Genomic DNA, 18,848 nt, shown 5'->3' with positions numbered 1-18,848 from the left:
CACTGTTGGAAAATCTTTGACCACAGAGCCATTTTTTCAAGTTTGCGTACAGAAAATCATCAGAGGGGGCTAAATCCAGTAAATAGGGTTCATGAGGTAGCAAATCAAACTTCAATGCATGAATATTGGCCATTGCAATAACGGATTTGTGAGCTGGTGCGTTGTCTTGATGAAACAAAACTTTCTTCTTAGCCAAATGCGGCCGCTTTTTCTTGCTTTCTTCACTCAAATGTTGCAAATAAGTTCTCATAATACTAGCTGTTGATAGTTTTTCCTTTTTCAAGACAGTCAATGAAAATTATCCCACATTCATCCCAAAAAACCAATGCCATGACCTTGCCTGCAGATGGAACGGTCTTTGCCTTCTAGGAGCCGATTGTCCCTTTTGAATCCATTGTTTTGATTGTTCTTCTGTCCCGGGTGTGAAGTAATAGACCCATGTTTAATTTATGCGCATGAAAATTCTGCTATGTTGCTGTGAAACTTTGCTAAACACTCAATTCAAACTTCTTCACGACACTGGTTTTGCTCGAGTTCAGCTTTTATATTGGTTGGGCTGAGGCCTTTCAAATAAAAGTAATGTATCAGATAATAATGGCCAATTTTCTCCATTTTCACAAATTCATTGAAAACTTTCACCATTGATGGCTTCCACACAAATACTAAACAACATAGCTTCTTCAAACTTGAAACATGCTTTATAGATTGCATAGTTTCTAATAGTGATATTTTTCAAACAAATACTGCAATCTTTAAGTCATGCCTGGTATTTACAGGCCCCCCATTTATTACTTCTTGCCCCGGAAAATATCAATTTATCAAATGAATTCAGCCGCTGATTTTCACTGATTTTATCCTGAAATTAGCTTTTTGAAAATAACAAAACGTGAATTTTGGTGACTCTTAATTCTCATTAATTTATTATATTTAAGTTCATTAAACATAAGCAAAGGCAACTGCTCTATTTATAGATAACAGTTAACAAAGAAGGAAAGCAAAAAGGACAGGTACATACAAGGCTTTTGGAAGCAGAGATAAAAAAATTGAGAAATGAGACTCTTTAAACACAAGCAAGTTAACTCTCGCGCACCCATTTTTGGGATTACCACGGCCACGCTCTCATCTCTCCACCAACTCAAAAATTTAATGAAACTACCATCGTAATGATAGGTAGATATTTTTTTAAACATTGTGATATACTTTTTAAAAAATGTAACTTTGAAATATTTCTCTGGCTTCCTTTAAAATTTTTGATTTCACAAAATCTACAGTTCTCAACAGCATTTAAAACAACAATTTAAACATTTTTACACTATCCGTAACTTCCCTTTTTTTATCCCTCACATTCATTATCCCTGAGAATGCCATATCCTCTTTTAAGGTGAATAAAAATACATAGTTTTACTATGCAACAAATAAGTATTTGACTACCCACACTGCATTATTTTAATTGGTGTATCATATTATAAATTTATTTGAATCTGTATCAGGGGTCCTTTTTAAAAATCCATCCTTCCCCAGGCATCTGCTTTCTTCTCTCCGGCTACCTGATTGGTTTAGCATCCCAATGCCCATACTCATAGCATCCCAATACTCATGCCCATCCCAACTGGTGCTTGCCCGCCTTGCCACACACCTGTTCAGTGGATCATGGGGTATTTATGTAGCTGCATCATGATTTCACTGGCCAAATATGGAATCAACTTAATTTTTGATGTTCATTTATTTTGAGCCCAGATAACCTACTTTATCTGGAGGAATACCAATAAAAATAATTGTGTCACAGTAATTAAGCTGTAGGTAGGTTTGATAGGTAAGGATAGAGCTCTCCCAATTCCAGGCCCAACAGCATGTTTAATGCAAATATCAGGGTGGGGGTTCCTTATTCTCCGGGTGTCACCTGTGATTTCTCAGTAAGGTGTGAGACCCAAAAGATCACACAGTTTGGGTGAAATCGGGGGTGATCAGAGGCATCGCCCAGAATCCAACCCAGGCCCTATGGCCAGTAGATAGGTATTCTAACCACCGGACTACCACATCCTCTCCCTCCCCCCCCCCCCCCCCAAGATATCCAGCCCAATTTTCATTGTCCTTTGAATTATAAAACAACCATAGTAGTTATTAGGGGAGGCAAACGACACCCAAGGTCATTTGTACCAGAAGGGATAGGATAGGTGGGTAATTTGGTACGGGTAGGTTTTTACTGTAGGAGGAGAGATGGTTTAATTACAAAAATGTTCACTTGACGGTTTTCGACTTGATCTAGAGGTCACCGCAGTGGGGATGGCCACGTGGTGGAAGGTAAACGGACGGACAAAAGCTCTCTCCCCTTCCCCTCGAATTACTTTTCCCCCCCCCACCACCCCCCCATACCTTCCACCATACGGCACGTGTTCTATCCCAGTGGCCACCCTTTATCTCTCGCTGTTTGAACATCGTGACCAGTGCCACCAACATCCAGCCGGTGCTGCAGGCAAGCACCAATGACACTGTAGGGAATCTTCAGTGACAGATCAAGTCCCATGAATCACTATTTTTCCCTCTTTTCAATCCTCACCGCACTCCGTGTCCCTCCCCTGTTCAACACCATTGGCCATTGAAAACCCTCCCAAGAAATAGTAAATTACCAGGATGAATTAATTATCACAAAGCTTCATTCATGGAGCAATCCTAAGGGTAGATCATCAGGATTTGATGCAACACAAAGAAGCCCAGTCCATGGCATACATTATTGGGGAACTACTAGTTACTGCGATAATTCAGCATGAAAAAGTTCCCGGAGTTACATTGAAAACAAAATTAATACGCAATAAATCAAAAGAGCTTGAAAAAACTAGGGGCCAGTTCACATTGAAAATAAGAACGTAAATTTAGAACTTGACTGGAGAAGCATTAATTTAAGTTACAAGCATATGCACGAAATTATGAGAAATTTAAAAGAGCATAGCCAGTATCATCACATTTGGCACGACATATTCGAAGCTTTTTACTCCCTCCTCTTGTGTAATTGGTGTGGATGACAAAAATGATTTTGGACTTGAGCTGGGTAGTTCTCGAGCAATGATCTTACGCCCAATGTGATGCGACCTTAATAGCAGTCCGAGGCCATGCAAGGCTGGCTCGATTGTAGCATACCTGCAAGGCAGGATTATCTGCAAACATTGGATTGGCGTTCATGATCTGGGTGGCAAGTTCTGGGTTAGATGCAAAAGCCTGCAGCGTGGACTGGGTGTACGGGGCGCTGAGCATGCTCTGCATCAGCTGTGGGTTCTCTGTCATTTGCTGCATGAGGCTCTGCATCCCAGGGGTGCTCAGCAGGCCCGATCTCCCGCCAGGTGTCACGCTTGCTGGCCCACTGCCCCCTGCCGGCCTCCTGCCCTCGGTAGACCCACTCCCCCCACCTCCCCCACCCGACCATGGATTCGGCAGGGGGTCCCGGTTCTCCTGCCCTTGCTGAGGATTGTTGGGTATGTCTGAAAACATTCAACAAAACCAGGGATTGGCACCTAGACACCAAGTATTCCCTTGAATCATTGTCCTATGCACTGGTGCCAAGGTGTGGATACCTGGCTTTCTTGCTAGAGGCACCAATCCCTGTAACCTTCTATCATGTCAATGAGTGACAGGTTGGAAATGGCATGCAAGTAACAAGAAATACTGGCAATTCTTGTCCAAGATACCAGTGCATGCAACTCTTTACCATTAATTGGTGGCAACTCATTCACTGAAACCCAACAACTGAAATTTTCCTGAAAAACGTGCTACCTTTCACTTAACATTTGCATATACTGCAAACAAATGCATTCCAATGGACGCATGATAAAGCTAGTAGTAGCTATTATGGGAGGCAACCGACAGCTAAGGTCATTTGCGCCACTAGGGATGGATTAGAAAGTAAGGGTGGAGAGAAACTCGGCGTTTCATCAGCCTACTCTTAATGAAAGGTGCCGAGGGGGTCCACAGTTTACGTCCCATCCGACAGACATCGTACTCACTCAAAGTGCTCTCCACAAAGCACCTCAGGTAGGGATGGGGATTCCACTGAAACATATTTGCTATCTCCAGGATTTGGGCCCTCTCAGTAGGAAACCTGTATGTTAGCCACTGCACCATAGCGATCCCCCATGACATAGCTCTTTTAGAAAATGTTCTCTAATCAAAACTCAAAAGGTTCGATTTCGTCACACTAAAATGGTGAAAACCAAGAGACCACAGGCAACTAAAGCTGAGAAAGTGGCGCTTCAGTCATCCCCTTTCCCCTCAGCCTGCCAATCACAGCAGTCAGTCCCATGGGACTGGCCTTGGAGGCAGTGACATCCTCAACAGCCAACCCATGGGTTTGATTCCCGCCTAGTAAACAGATTTTCCCCTCCACCCAGGGCTTTGGCATTTGTGAATATCCTTGCCATTTTGCCATGCTTGTAATATGGTTATACAAAAGATGTAATTTTCCAATAAATGAAGATATCATTCATTATTTATCATAACTTGTGCATTTGCTAAAGTTTATGCTCACCTAAACGTTGGTGGACATGAAGGCAGTCAAATAAAACCCATGTGAGCAACGTGCGGGCGCATAATTAAGTGATATTGCAAACAATGCCATGACCAATCCAGCCAACCACTGTGGCTATGAGCAGATGGGTAAACTGCCCACAGCAATAATCATAATAAGTATTTACCTTTCGTCACTTAACTATATATGATAAGACCAAGAAAGCATAAAAACTAGCATTACCGGATGTTATTTTCTGCTTCCAGTTATTGGCATTAAAATAATTGTAAAAATACGATTTCAGTAAAAAGTACCACCTATATTACTATAAGAAGTAGTGCAACTTAGGGTAGGTTTTTGATGGACCCTAGCACTGCACACCACTGTATTCCTTAGTCCTGGCTAACATGAGGTTAACTATCCTGAACCTCAGGCTACTTTTACAATAACTAATTTTTTGTTCTGCATACCTTCTAACTTCCTTTTTTATAGTACCAGGATATTAATTACAATAAGATGTCACAGCTTGGAGAAACATCTGTATCACAGAGTAGATTATTAATACAAAACGCCTGTATATGACACTAATTCAACCCAAATGGCTGAAGATGGGAATGCTTGGTTTATGGGGGATTGGCTGCACCAGGAAACCTCAGGAAAAATGCTACTTCACCTGTAGCAGCCTTGGATTAAAAACTATAAGCCTCCCATTCCATAGCTTAATTGATGCATTTTGGCTATGGTCTAAGTTCTTGACACCTTCATGACATTTACTAGGGTTGCTACTGTTACCAATTTTCTAGATGAAATCAAATTAGCAGAATGATATCCTTTTCCAATTTCTTGTTTTGTGTAAGCAGAGTAACTTCACCTATCGTGAGCCATCTCATGCCATTCAGCCTATTTGCTAATGATGATGTACGCTGATGTATCATTCAGTGTTCCTACCACCCACTGCTGTCTTGTGCGCAGACGGAGGTGGGCATGGCACCTGCCAGTCCCCATTTGGTTGCATGTGAGCTTTAAGCTCCATACACACTTATTATTAATAAGAGTTCTTCACTTCTCATCAACGATAGCTGAATTTACTTGAATTTTTTAAGTATTAGGCCCTTTTCCCTCATTTTACACAGAATTTTCCAAGAAATAGGAAATTTCCTAAATTCCCAAATTTCCTAAGATGATGTCCATGCAACATAGCCCGGGCGCGGATACCTAGTACCAAAACCTAGCTTCCTTGCACTAAGCACCAACCCCTAAAAGCTTCTTACAATACCAATAAAGAGCAAGTACTGGTACTGGCACCTGGGTGCAAACAAATGTCAAGGATCCCTGGTTACAGTACCAAGGACTACACCCCACCCTTCTGCACTTTTTACAAGCTATTTTGTAGGGAACTACCAGTAGTCAATAATTATAGGTTTCACTTAATCAGTTTTACAAAATACAATTATACCAATGCCCCTGTGCAAATAAGAGCACAATTTAATGAGAAATTGCTTGCTCTCACCAGATGCATTCTCAACAAGTGCAGCAAAAGGATTTCTTCCAAACTGCTCCGTTGCAGCACTTAACATGGGTTCTTGGATATCACGATACATTCGTTGCAAGGCATTATATCCACCTGGGGAAGAAAATTCCAATCAAGAACACTGGCCCTTCTGCAATGCACTCCAGAAAAGAAAATATTACAAATTTGGTTACCGGGAATGGACTCTAAATTAGACATTGCTCTATCATGGCTTCTCATGAGTTCCTGTAGCATGGATGGATTCCTAGCCAATTCCATAGCTTGCCGCAGAAGATCTGGATTGTTCAACGTATGTGTTATTTCCGGATTCCGCTGGAACAAAATTAATGTAATTATTTAATAAATTGTCACATTTAACAAATTGAAAATGTTGGAAAATATACAACAATATACTGTATTTTCCCATGAATAAAACACATGTTGTCCATTCAAAAATGTTCAGATGATCGAAAAAAATGATGATGTGCGTTATGTAATGCAAATTGAAAAAAGCCAAACATTGGCGTATCTGTGTAGTCTTTCATACCAGACATCATCCACTTTTCCCGACTAGAACTTAACTTTGATTTAAAAGAATTATTGATTGATAAATCCTTGCAGCCTCGCAATTTCCTTCATCTTTCCCGAAATTTAGGACTTCTAGCTTAAACATCACTGTATACAAATTTCTTCACCATGGGTAATTTTCTTGAGAAAATTCTTAATTACAATTGCTTAACTCAATTCCATTTTGAAACAATCACCATGTAGGCGGTACTTTCATAGATGTTGGACGGTGTCTATAACAGCTGAACACCAATACTAACAAAGCAAGCAAACAAAACAAGAAAATTCTATTCATTCATTCTCTTATTTTTTTATATTTAATTTGCTGAAAGTTACTTTATAAAGCAAATAAAAGGGCACAAAAGCCTATTACCTATTCCGACTCACATATCACAGCGAATAAGAAAGAAGGCGGCATACTGCGTGGGCTTGAAAATATTGTTTATTTTTTGATCCTTCTGTTGTTTGGAATTAATTTCAATCACCTGGCTCTAATCTTCTGTAAACTTACGATAGATATAACCATAGGCAATTATGATTTCATATATTCATTGGCTGTTACCATCTATTAGTATATGGATTTAGGCGTATTTTTTCATGCTATATATATAATTTTTAGGCACATATATATGTGTGTATATATATATATATATATATATATATATATATATATATATATATACACACACACACACACATGCACGGAATCTGTACACATTCAAGAAAACTATGAAGCCCCTGGCGCGCAGTATCTATACAAATTCATGATAACCACAAAGTTCAGGGTGCACATTTTACATAAGGTACACGTTATCGATGGGAAAATATGGTACTTCAAACTTTTTAGTATATGATTAATAACACAGTAATGAAACAAAAATAAATACAAGACCAGGAAAATTTTCTTTACTGAGCAAATATATGAATCTAAAACAGGAAATATTTAAGTACAATCAAAAAAATATTCACATCAATATATTGTACAAATTTAATAATAAATAAAATTATTCCTATTCTGTAATAATTAACTTAAAAGCAGCTCGGTGACTTACCAGCAACCAGTAGTCACTGATAAGGACTTGATATTAATATTAACAAGAGCGAACACTTATGAAACATCTTAAGTCATAAACATAGTTCCAACATAGAACTGGGAGTCTGAGTGTTTGGAACCATCAAAAGAGTAGACAAATACTCACACCTTCACTGTCATCGCAAATCAACTGTGGGACCACTTGCAAAAAGTTACGTTTTGATATGCACGCCACATCATGAGAAATGATGACAGGCAAAACCTACTGCAGTGCAGGGTACAGGGGGAGAGGGAAAGAGGCAAGCATTCGCGGAGAGCATTCATGACTTTATCGCCTTTGAAGTCTTTCGCCTTGGGGTTGGCTATCCATCTTCTTGATTGAAGAGGTGAATTGGAGACGTGACAATGCTTAGGCTCATTCCTCTCCTCCACAAGAACACTTCCTGTCACAAAGGTTGCATATGCCACCACCCATGCAGAACGTTGCTTGATGATCACAATTCAGTGCTTTTACGGTTGACATCACACAAAGCTGCTCCCAGGTTCAGAGTGTACTGACTCGTGCATTAAATGTTGCTGTTATGTATTTCCATGCATCTTCCTGCTTATATGCATTGTAAATACATGAATCATTGGTCATAAACTTATCAAGAAAATATTTAAAAGGATACAGATACTTGCCTTCTGTTTCCAAGTCACTGCATCCCTCTTCTTGTTTTCTAATACATTCTTCTTCTCTGAAATCAATTCCACTAGGTCCATTTACTCCTCAGTGATGAAGTTGGCCCATCTCTTAGTTTCTATACTTATGATGTTCACTCACTTTTTTGAAAACTTTGTAAATACCTCCGGGGTCATGTGCATTTTTCGTTTCATTTTTGTATGATGTCATTGGAGCATGAGAATTGACACACCTATTCTTTTCCTTTGTTTAAGATCCCATTTCCTCACAACCAGTTTCATTTCCTTTATAAAACCTGTTCTATCATTAACCTTCACGTTTGTTTAATGTCAACAACAGCTAACCATTGGATCTAACCAGACAATATAAAACCTGGCCTTAGAATATGTCCCAATGATTGTTCATTGTCTTCTTGTCTGTGATTCCAGCAGAATGCTCATATGTGTATTCAATCCCACTAGAAATGTGGCAACATGGAAGAACGAGAGAAATAAATGGGATAAGTTGAGTAATGTTTGGTAACTCATGGTGCTCAAATTTGTCTTCAAATCTGCATTGCCCCCCATCTATCATCTAGAGGTTTAAAGGTAAGCTCTTGAACTTTGAAACTGGTCTGTCACCCTAAGGGCAATGGCTGCACTTCCATTTCAATATGAAAGGATGGCTTCGATGAACTGGCTATGATGCAGCACATCTTGCCAAATTGATGTTCTGTTCACACACTTCCTCAGAAATGTCAATGACAGTGGTGTCTAGGGAAACATTACTGATGTCACATTCTCATGCCATTGTCTTCTTTGGAATAAATTTGGAAAATTAGCATTTTTTCATCCCCCTGCTACTTTCCCACTGGCGTGGTAGAACGTTTACTGGGTGGTCAGTGAAATCTAGCCACAAAATTCCCAGACTTCAAAAAAACCATTTAAAATACTTTCAATTACTATTTTTTCACTAAGTTTGCCTTGCAATTCAATGTTTTGTACCTCTCATTTGCATTACAACAGTGGAAAATTTTGGGTTCTTCTAATATGTTGGGATTACAGGTTTTTAGATGTTACTACTGTACATCAGTGCTAAAGAGTTGCTGACATTAACACACACCCCCCCTTAAAGGTTGCTCCAAAGGGTTCCAGCAGACACGACAAAGAAACTATGAAGCAAGATTTCTCATAAAATTGAAACCAATTCTTTAGTTTTCATTTATCTACAGTTTAGACTTGGATGAAAATAACGTTGAAACGAAGTTTATTAAAAGTACATTTGCAATTTAAATATATTGAAGAGATATTCAAAGGGCACTTTTACTATAAAATATTATTTTCATCAACACCTAGAACAATAATATTCATAGGATACACATGGCCATTCTGCTGTAAAAATTATCACTTCTTCAAGTTTTGTGGCTCACAAGGGAAAAATAAGTCATTTGAAATGTGTTACAAAATTAAATTTTACACCTTTGAAAAAAGTCTCAGACTTTCCACAGTGTTCTCAAGCTTTTTTAGGGTATGGCGATTTCGTCAACTTTCCCAGGCTTCCCTTCTAATATATTTAATTCAAATCCATAGACGTAATATCGTCATCACATCTGTCTAATAGCCTTTGAATTTACTCTACATTTTTAATAACTAGAAAGGAAAATATGACATCTGGCAACTCAATTTGTTCCTAGAATTGTTTGTAATTACATCATGGAAAAAGAGCTGGATTGAATCGATTGTAATAGGAGAACACATTTTACATGATTTTACTGTAAAAAGTCTCATTACAAAAATCCTTTCCAGATACTGAAATTCAGACCTACAAACTCAGTTCTTAAGTGATCATTGATTGATTTACTGATCAGTTATGCAAAAAAATTAAATAATTACACATTAAATAGAAATAGATGTCATTATGGGTTTAGGAATATACTCACTTCCATCAATTCTTGCATTTGTGGGTTTGACGTAATGAGATTCCGCATATTTTCCGGATCATTCATAAGTCTTTGGACTAGTGGATTATCCAATATCTGACGGAGCATATCTGGATTTCCCAAGAACTCTCTCTGCATTTGAGACTGGAGGTCTAAGAAGTTGGTCGATCCCATTCCTAAGCTTTCCAGTCCTGGAAGTCCTCCAAATGAACCCAACCCAAATGGTGTGGCATTTACATCAGCTGCATAGAGAAATTAAATAGCCATTATTTATACATACTGAGCAGTTATAATAGTAGAAGTGGCTCAACATTATAAGAGAGGTAAATTATATGTGATTGTATATGTTATGAAAAGTTGATTATTTTTTAAAGCACAACTAATAAGAAGAGTTAAAACAAATGAGAAAAGACTCATTGGCATATTCAAGATGGTAAAAAGAATCTCCCTCAGCGCATTAATACAGAAACACAAAGTCCAAATGAAGTTGGGAAAATGGCATAAAGAGAGACTGTTTCATCCAAATAATAAAATGTTTATTAATGGGGAAAGAGATACTCTTTTAAAATCTTTTAAAGAAAGGAACCTATTGAAGTAATTGCTATTATCATCAATAACACCTATAATCATAGCTATAATAAAATATTTTCAAGAAAATAACACAAATATTAGATATTACAAACCCTATGCATGACTCTAGTTCCAATTCTGCAGATTTCCAGGCCCTCCCCCAAACACTTCAAACACCGGGGAGCTAATACCAGTCAAATCAGTGTTACAATTGCAAACAAAATGTGAATTATAATTAATGGCTTGACGAATTTCGCCAATAAAATGGCTTATTTAGTAGCCGAATGTAGCTTTTTTGCCGAGATAGTTGATCGTTTGCTCCAGTAATTGTATTGTAGTTCTTAGATAACTGTTTTAACTTTTATCTACTTTAGAATTTATACTGTTTGAGTCTCTTAAATTATTACATTAGCAATTTTCCTTACGTAGTATTGTCTTCGCGTTTTATTGTTATAGTAACATCGTTGTTCTAGTTGTCTTTGCCCTTGCATATTATTTTTAGCGTATTTTTGTGGTGTTGATATTATTCAACTACCTTAAATTCGTGAATTAAATTCTTATTTCTTATGTAGGAGGGAATTTGCATTAAATTTAAGATAAATTATAAGTTCAGTGTTTAGAGTTGCCTGTGATTTGCATGTGTATTTAGCTCGTACTCGTATATCTACCTGGTTTTGGTGTGTTTGAGTGTTGCATTAATTATCCTTGCTAGTTCTTAAGTATATTTCTAGAGTTACATACTATTATTATCTATTATTATATATAAATATAGTTTTGTGTCTTCTCAGTGTTTGAGTGCCGCTTCCTTTTATACATATATATACTAGCTCTTAGTAGATGTAAGTGTATTCCTCGCGGTTTATACGTATTGTTTTACCGCTGTCATTTCTCTTCGTATTTAAATTATTTAGCTGTAAAGCTCACGCGAAACCAGTAGTAGCATGCTTGCACTTCTCCTACTCTCCCTAAATTCCTTAGTTTCCCCTCTCCATTGTACACTCCCCTCGCCCTTAACCAAGGTCACCTTCCCCGCCTCGACAGCCTTTCCCTTGGGTCAGCCACCAGCTACTTAACCCCCCGCTGCGAGGGTACTCGACCCTCACTCGACCACTAATTTTCAATAAGCCTATACTTACGCACATATCGGACTTACCCACCTACTTGAGCTACTTGTACCTCGCGAGCGCCTTTTCCACACCACTCGAGTTATTACAGTGTAAAACCTAGGCGTTAAAACATATATTAACTTTTCAAAAGTAATCGAGAATAGGATGGCTACCCGAAGGTCCTCCGTCCATGACTCGAAAGTAGCGGCGGAGAGCGAGCTCTTAAGGGCCCGCGTCGCCGAGCTAGAGAGGATAGCGGCGGAGCTCTGCTCCAGGCTGACGGGGTGTGTGGCCACCTCGGGCGCGGGGGCTCGCCCCGTTGCCTCCCGGACCGCAAGCAGCACCAGTTTGGTGTCCCGGGTGCGTCCGGGTGCAAATGCTAATAAGTCGGTCTTGAAGGCGACGGTGGCCAGCGCTTCTCGCCCGGTGGCGACCCCTTCCCCTCGGCCAGAGGAGTGGAAGGTGGCGACCAAGAGGCGCGGAGCAGCGGCGAGGTCGATTCCGGGAGAGGGGGTGGTGGAGGCCGCCCCCATCCCTGTCAGCAACGGCTTCGCGGCGCTGTCCGAGGACGGCGTCGAGACGCCTGTTTGCGCGGCCGAGAGCGCACCCCGATCCTCGACGTCTTCCATCCCTAGGGGTAGTCGCGCTGGGAGGGGGGAATCTTATTGCTAGGGAGTTCCAACGTCCGGCGGTTGGTGGCTCCATTGCGGGAGAGGTCGGATAGGGACGTGACGAACCAGAGAAACCCCCTTTTGTATGCCTGGGGGGTTAATTCCTAACGCCACGGCTGCAGTGGGGGCGGCGGTCCAAGGCACGAACTGCTCCATGCTGCGGTTGGTAGCCCATGTCGGCATCAACGATGCTTCCAGGTATGGATCCGAAAAGATTTTGGGTGCCTTTAGGGACCTAAAATCCGAAGTGGATCGTGTGCGGGAGGCATCTGGTGTGGACTTACGGCTGTCCATATGCAGCATTGTCCCGCGGACTGACTGCGGTGCTTGCGTTTGGAGTCATATTGAGTCTCTAAATGGAAGGCTGTGGAAATTCTGTCGGGACATGCGGGCCGAGTTTGTGGACTTGAGACCGGTGCTCGGGTCTTGTCGCGCTCCCTTAAACCGCTCTGGGGTCCACTACACCCCTGAGGCGTCGGTTCGGGTGGCTCATAGGATCTTCGAGCACTGTAGATATTTTTTAGGCAAATGAGTAGGTTAGGTAGTGGGATAAATTTAAATTTAAAGATAAATTTCCCTGATAACGATATTATAAAGTGTAGGTCAATTAATGGGTCTCACAATACAAGGTTACCTAAAGAAATTTCTTGAGTTACGTACAGTGCTAATGAGACAAAAGAAAGATTCACTTATCAGGATATGGACCGATCATGTATTAAGGCACCCAAAAGACTAATAAATAGCATCACCAGAAAGCAGACCGCAACGAACACAAAGAAGGTTCTAGACAAAGAAATAATTTCCGTTGTAGTAGTTAACTGCCAAAGTCTAAAAAATAAGATACCGGAATTTCACCACGTCATTCATAGAACAGAATCAGATATAATTATAGGAACTGAAAGTTGGTTAACAGATGATATCGCAGACAGCGAAATATTTCCCAAGTCCTTCACAGTTTATAGAAACGACAGACAGAATAGAGCCGGAGGAGGAGTGTTTATCGCGGTAAAAAACTCGACCATCAGTAGAGCTGAGTTATTTCCTGATAACTGTATAGAAAGTGTCTGGTGCTCAGTAAAAATACCCAGTGCGAAAAGAATATATGTCTGCGCGTATTATAGACCACCCCATGCTGGCGTTAACTCAATACTAGATCTAGAAAGGCAGATAAAAAGCTTTACATCCCACAACAATGAGCATAGATTAATAATCGGTGGCGATTTTAATGTTCCCACAGTAGATTGGGATTCGTACAGTTTTATAAATGGAGGTAAAGACAAGGATTTATGCGAGTCCCTCATTTTGATGTTCACCTCAAATTCCCTACATCAATTAGTCACTTCACCAACAAGGGGAAAGAACATTCTCGATCTATTAGCTACTAATATACCCGAAAGAGTCTTAAATGTAGGAGTTATTGATGGAATCAGTGATCACAGGGCTGTAAACGCTAAATTTTCCCTAAGCATAGAAAAAGTTAACAAACCTAAGAGAAAAATTTATTTATTCAATAAAGCTGACCATGATGGCCTAAAACGTGAGTTAAACTGTTCCTTTCTTAGATTTGATGAATTAAGCAAAACTAGGAGTGTCGAGGATACCAGGAATAATTTTCTTGCGATAACACGTTCAGCAATACAGAGATTCCTACCTAGTAAATATATAAGAGAGAATAAGGAACCCCGTTGGTACAACTCTGAAGTTCGGAAATCACTAAGATGGCAAAGGGTGTGCCATGCCAGAATGAAAAACGCAGTTAAAGATTCCTCCCCTGATAAAATCAATGAAACCATACAGAATTACAAAGCATCTAGGTCCACTGCCAAGAAGGCATTCCAGAAGGCGCTAGTGGAATTCAAAAGGAAAAAATTAAGTGAACATTTAAACGATAACCCAAAGATGTTTTGGTCCTACGTCAGGGATGTGCAGGGAAAAAAGTCCACCGTAAACTCATTGAACAACAAAAAAGGGGATAAAGTAACAAGTAGTTTAGATAAAGCAAACATATTAAACTCATTCTTCCACAGTGTTTTCAACAAATGCTCCCCGAATACACCAGAGAACCTCCCGAAAGCATTTCTACAACCAATGCATGCAATCGACTTTTCCACCCGCGGAATAAAGTTACTCCTTAAAAATATCGACCCCAACAAATCTCTGGGACCTGATGAGATACCAGCTCGCATGTATAAAGAACTATCGTCTGAAATTGCTCCTTATCTTAATATAATATTTAAGAAATCATTAGCAGAAGAAAGCGTGCCAAGTGGCTGGAAGATAGCTTCTGTGACGCCCATTTTTAAAAATGGAGACCAGGAGGACCCCACTAATTATAGGCCAATATCGCTCACCTCCATCTCCTGTAAGATTTTTGAGCACATCATTGTTAGTTCCATAATGAGGTACCTTGATAGCCAAGATTTATTGATAAATAACCAACACGGGTTCCGTAAAGGTAGATCCTGCGAAACTCAACTCTCACTATTTGTTCATGATATAATGCATTCCGGTGAAAGTAATATTCCAGTTGATGCAATATTTCTGGATTTTAAAAAAGCTTTTGATAAAGTCCCTCATTGCAAGTTACTCGCTAAGTTGGAAAGTTATGGAATACACGGGAGTGTTATATGCTGGATAAGACAATTTTTAAAATATTGTGTTCAAACAGTCGTTCTGGACGGTGTATCATCCGATACTGTTAAGGTCACGTCGGGTGTACCACAGGGAAGTGTCATAGGCCCCCTCTTGTTTCTTATTTACATAAATGACCTCAGCACCGTGGTTCATAGCAGGCTCCGTCCTTTCGCTGACGATGCGGTGATTTATGGGGACATTCGAAGTCGCGATGACAGAGTCACGTTAGCTAACGACCTAAATGCAATCCAGACTTGGTGAGATACATGGCAATTGGAATTAAATTTGAAGAAATGTGTAGTAATACATTTTTGGGAAAAGAGTAACACCCCACCATTTAGTTACAAAGTGAAGGAAACAGAAATCACGAGGATAGATTCCTTTAAATACTTGGGTGTAACAATTACTCACGATCTGTCCTGGGGAAAGCACATACGGGAAATATGCGGTCGCACTAATAAAAAATTGGGATTTGTAAAAAGAGTGCTGGGTAAATGTGACAAAAAAGTGAAGGAACGATGGTTTATTGCCCTAGTCAGGCCCCACCTAGAGTATGCTGCCAGTATATGGGATCAGAAAAGATAAATTTAATTTTGGAATTGGAACGAGTTCAGCGGAGGGGGGCTAGATTTGTCAAAAATTGCTATGACCAACGCAGTAGCATGACTACTTTGCTAGAAAATTTAGGCTGGGATTCCCTTACACAGCGGCGTTTACAATATAGATTAAACTTATTAAAAACATTTAAAGATGGGTCCTTTTCCGATGACATCAAGAACATAATACGAACCCCAACGTATTACGGGCGGAGGGATCACGAATGTAAGATTAGAGAGATTGACTGCAGGACAGACAGATTTAAATGGTCATTTTTTCCGAGAACAATAAGAGACCAGAATTCATTTAATCGAAATCGCCCAGGATCCGGCTCATCATAATAAGTATTAACCTACAAGGTAGCAACTGCGAAGGGTTATACGCTTATATTTATATATTTTATATATATATATATTTTGCAGGTTCCCCTTACCTTTCCCCATCCATTTGAAAAACCCTAATCCCCTCATCCCTTAATCTTTCCTCCTGGTGCTGCACCCCCTGCCACACACATTTTTGGTGGCTTGCAGGGTATTGATGTAGATGTAGATGAACGTGGTTATTGAAGCAGGGGGATAGACGTAGACTGGAGGCTTTTGAAATGTGGGTGTGGAGAAGAATGGAGAAGGTGAAATAGACAGAGAAGAAAACAAATGAGGAAGTACTTGTATGGTGGGCGAGGACAGGGGTTTTTTGGGAGAAATCCTATAAGGGAAGGAACAGGATAGGGATGTTAGACGGGATGAAGGGAGGTAGAAAGTACTTAGAGATGATGAGGGACCTGATATAGAGTAGGATGATGGATTCTGTGTTTTGTTAGGAGTAATAAAATGTTTGTTTGGTTGTTGTGTCCATCCAAAAACCTACCTTAACCGGTAGATAACCAAAAAAAAATACATATATATACATATGTATATATACATATATATATATATAGATATATATACATATATATATATATATATATATATATATATATATGTATGTATGTATGTGTATGTATATATATATATATATATATATATATATATATATATATATATATGTATGTGTATGTGTATTTATATATATATATATATATATATATATATATATATATATATATATATATATATATATATATATATATATATACAGACATAAGGAAAAGGGATAGGAACACATATAAAGGACGAACACAATAAAGGTGGGGAAGGCGGAATTGAACGGATCACAAGAGTAAAAATATTTCCTTGACCGGGACTCTTGTGATCCGTTCGATTCAGCCTTCCCCACCTTTATTGTGTTCGTCCTTTATATGTGTTCCTATCCCTTTTCCTTATATCTGTTTCTGTATATATGAGTATTTATTCGCCGTTTGGCGGGATATCGTGTTTGATTGTGTATTTGGTCAATGTGGCTCATCTCTTTCTTCTGGCTATGCGTGCCAAGAAACGCACTGTTCCTTTCCTGTATGATGTTGTATGAATTCTAAACCACTGTCCTTTCCTCTTGTGTATTGTCTATTTCTCCTTTGGTGGGTGAAACAGTCCCCTGACGCCATCTCTTGGCTAAAGAATCGGGGCGCTTGGCGACATATTAGACCCACGGATCTCAGGGTAAATTACGTTTCCTCGACAGCTCAAGTGGTTAAGAGCATCCACCCGGCAAGTGGAAAGATCCGAGGTTCGTGTCCCAGTCAAGGAAATATTTTTACTCTTGTGATCCGTTCGATTCCGCCTTCCCCACCTTTATTGTGTTCGTCCTTTATATGTGTTCCTATCCCTTTTCCTTATACCTGTTTCTGTATATATGAGTATTTATTCGCCGTTTGGCGGGATATCGTGTTTGATTGTGTATTTGGTCAATGTGGCTCATCTCTTTCTTCTGGCTATGCGTGCCAAGAAACGCACTGTTCCTTTCCTGTATGATGTTGTATGAATTCTAAACCACTGTCCTTTCCTCTTGTGTATTGTCTATTTCTCCTTTGGTGGGTGAAACAGTCCCCTGACGCCATCTCTTGGCTAAAGAATCGGGGCGCTTGGCGACATATTAGACCCACGGATCTCAGGGTAAATTACGTTTCCTCGACAGCTCAAGTGGTTAAGAGCATCCACCCGGCAAGTGGAAAGATCCGAGGTTCGTGTCCCGGTCAAGGAAATATTTTTACTCTTGTGATCCGTTCGATTCCGCCTTCCCCACCTTTATTGTGTTCGTCCTTTATATGTGTTCCTATCCCTTTTCATTATATCTGTTTCTGTATATATGAGTATTTATTCGCCGTTTGGTGGGATTTCGTGTTTGATTGTATGTATATATATATATATATAAATATAATATCTTCGAAATGGAATGCTCTTCGGCGACGCACAAATATATAAAAACACAGATGTAGATTTTTAGAATATAGAGACATAAAGAAAGGACACTCACAATTTGTTAGGCTGTCGTCTTCTTTATATATATATATATATATATATATATATATATATATATATATATATATATATATATATATATATATATATATATATATCCCCTCCCCGGACTACAACCTTGACGTGGCGGAAGGGCTTGTGCGTTCCGATGACCCCTAGAGCTGTGCTGGCGGGAGTAATAAAAATTGCTCCTGGTAGGGTCCTCCATGCCAGATAGGTCGAAGGTTAGGAGCCAGACGAAAGGTAGTCCACGCAGCATCTGTTCCTCATTGAGGCGGCTGCAATGGCATCTGACCCCAGTGGGGCAGCCAGTAAGTGATGGTGTCACGTTAAAAACACTATTGAGGAAGGCAACGGGAAACCACCCCAATTATCATTCCCAAGAAAAAATATGATGGACTATACAGATATTTCGAGTCCTGGCAACTACAGGGCTTGGCCCAATCGGCCGTGTGTCGTGCCCGGCAGCGGGGGAGGCAAGGCTTCCGAGGTTGTCATCCAACGAAACCCTTGCAAGAGAAAACCAGCTGCAGCAGGACAGGAGACCCAGGAGAAGAAGACCAAATTAGTGAGAATAGGAACGTGGAATGTTAGGACAATGATGAGGACAGGGAAATTGGAGAATGTTAAGCGAGAGATGGAATGGGG

At 39.8% G+C, this 18,848-nt stretch overlaps 1 protein-coding gene across 1 annotated transcript; it reads right to left on the bottom strand.

The window, feature by feature from the left end:
• Positions 1–3,051: 3,051 nt before the first annotated feature.
• LOC139695487 (ubiquilin-1-like) lies at positions 3,052–12,708 on the bottom strand. The gene is made up of 5 exons (XM_071594273.1): positions 12,642–12,708; positions 10,206–10,447; positions 6,200–6,338; positions 6,006–6,119; positions 3,052–3,473 (listed from the first exon to the last, which is right to left on the bottom strand). The coding sequence occupies exons 1-5, from the start codon at positions 12,706–12,708 to the stop codon at positions 3,067–3,069; spliced, it is 969 nt and encodes a 322-aa protein (XP_071450374.1). The 3' UTR covers positions 3,052–3,066.
• Positions 12,709–18,848: the final 6,140 nt, after the last annotated feature.

This window comes from Hetaerina americana, unplaced genomic scaffold (assembly GCF_022747635.1).
Source record: "Hetaerina americana unplaced genomic scaffold, ioHetAmer1.1.p SCAF_6, whole genome shotgun sequence".
NCBI classification, from domain to species: domain Eukaryota; kingdom Metazoa; phylum Arthropoda; class Insecta; order Odonata; family Calopterygidae; genus Hetaerina; species Hetaerina americana.
The sequence above is the reverse complement of the archived record's forward strand: the minus strand, read 5'-3'. Positions and strand labels throughout refer to the sequence as shown.

Bases quoted from the DNA above. Each gene is read 5' to 3' on its own strand.
- LOC139695487 (XM_071594273.1), bottom strand. From the start codon at position 12,708: ATGGAGCAGTTCGTGCCTTGGACCGCCGCCCCCACTGCAGCCGTGGCG. The intron at 10,448-12,641 runs GCATACAAAAGG...TTCTCTATGCAG, and splicing joins GTTAGGAATTAACCCCCCAG to CTGATGTAAATGCCACACCA. The intron at 6,120-6,199 runs GTAACCAAATTT...TTTCTTCCCCAG, and splicing joins TAATTTAGAGTCCATTCCCG to GTGGATATAATGCCTTGCAA.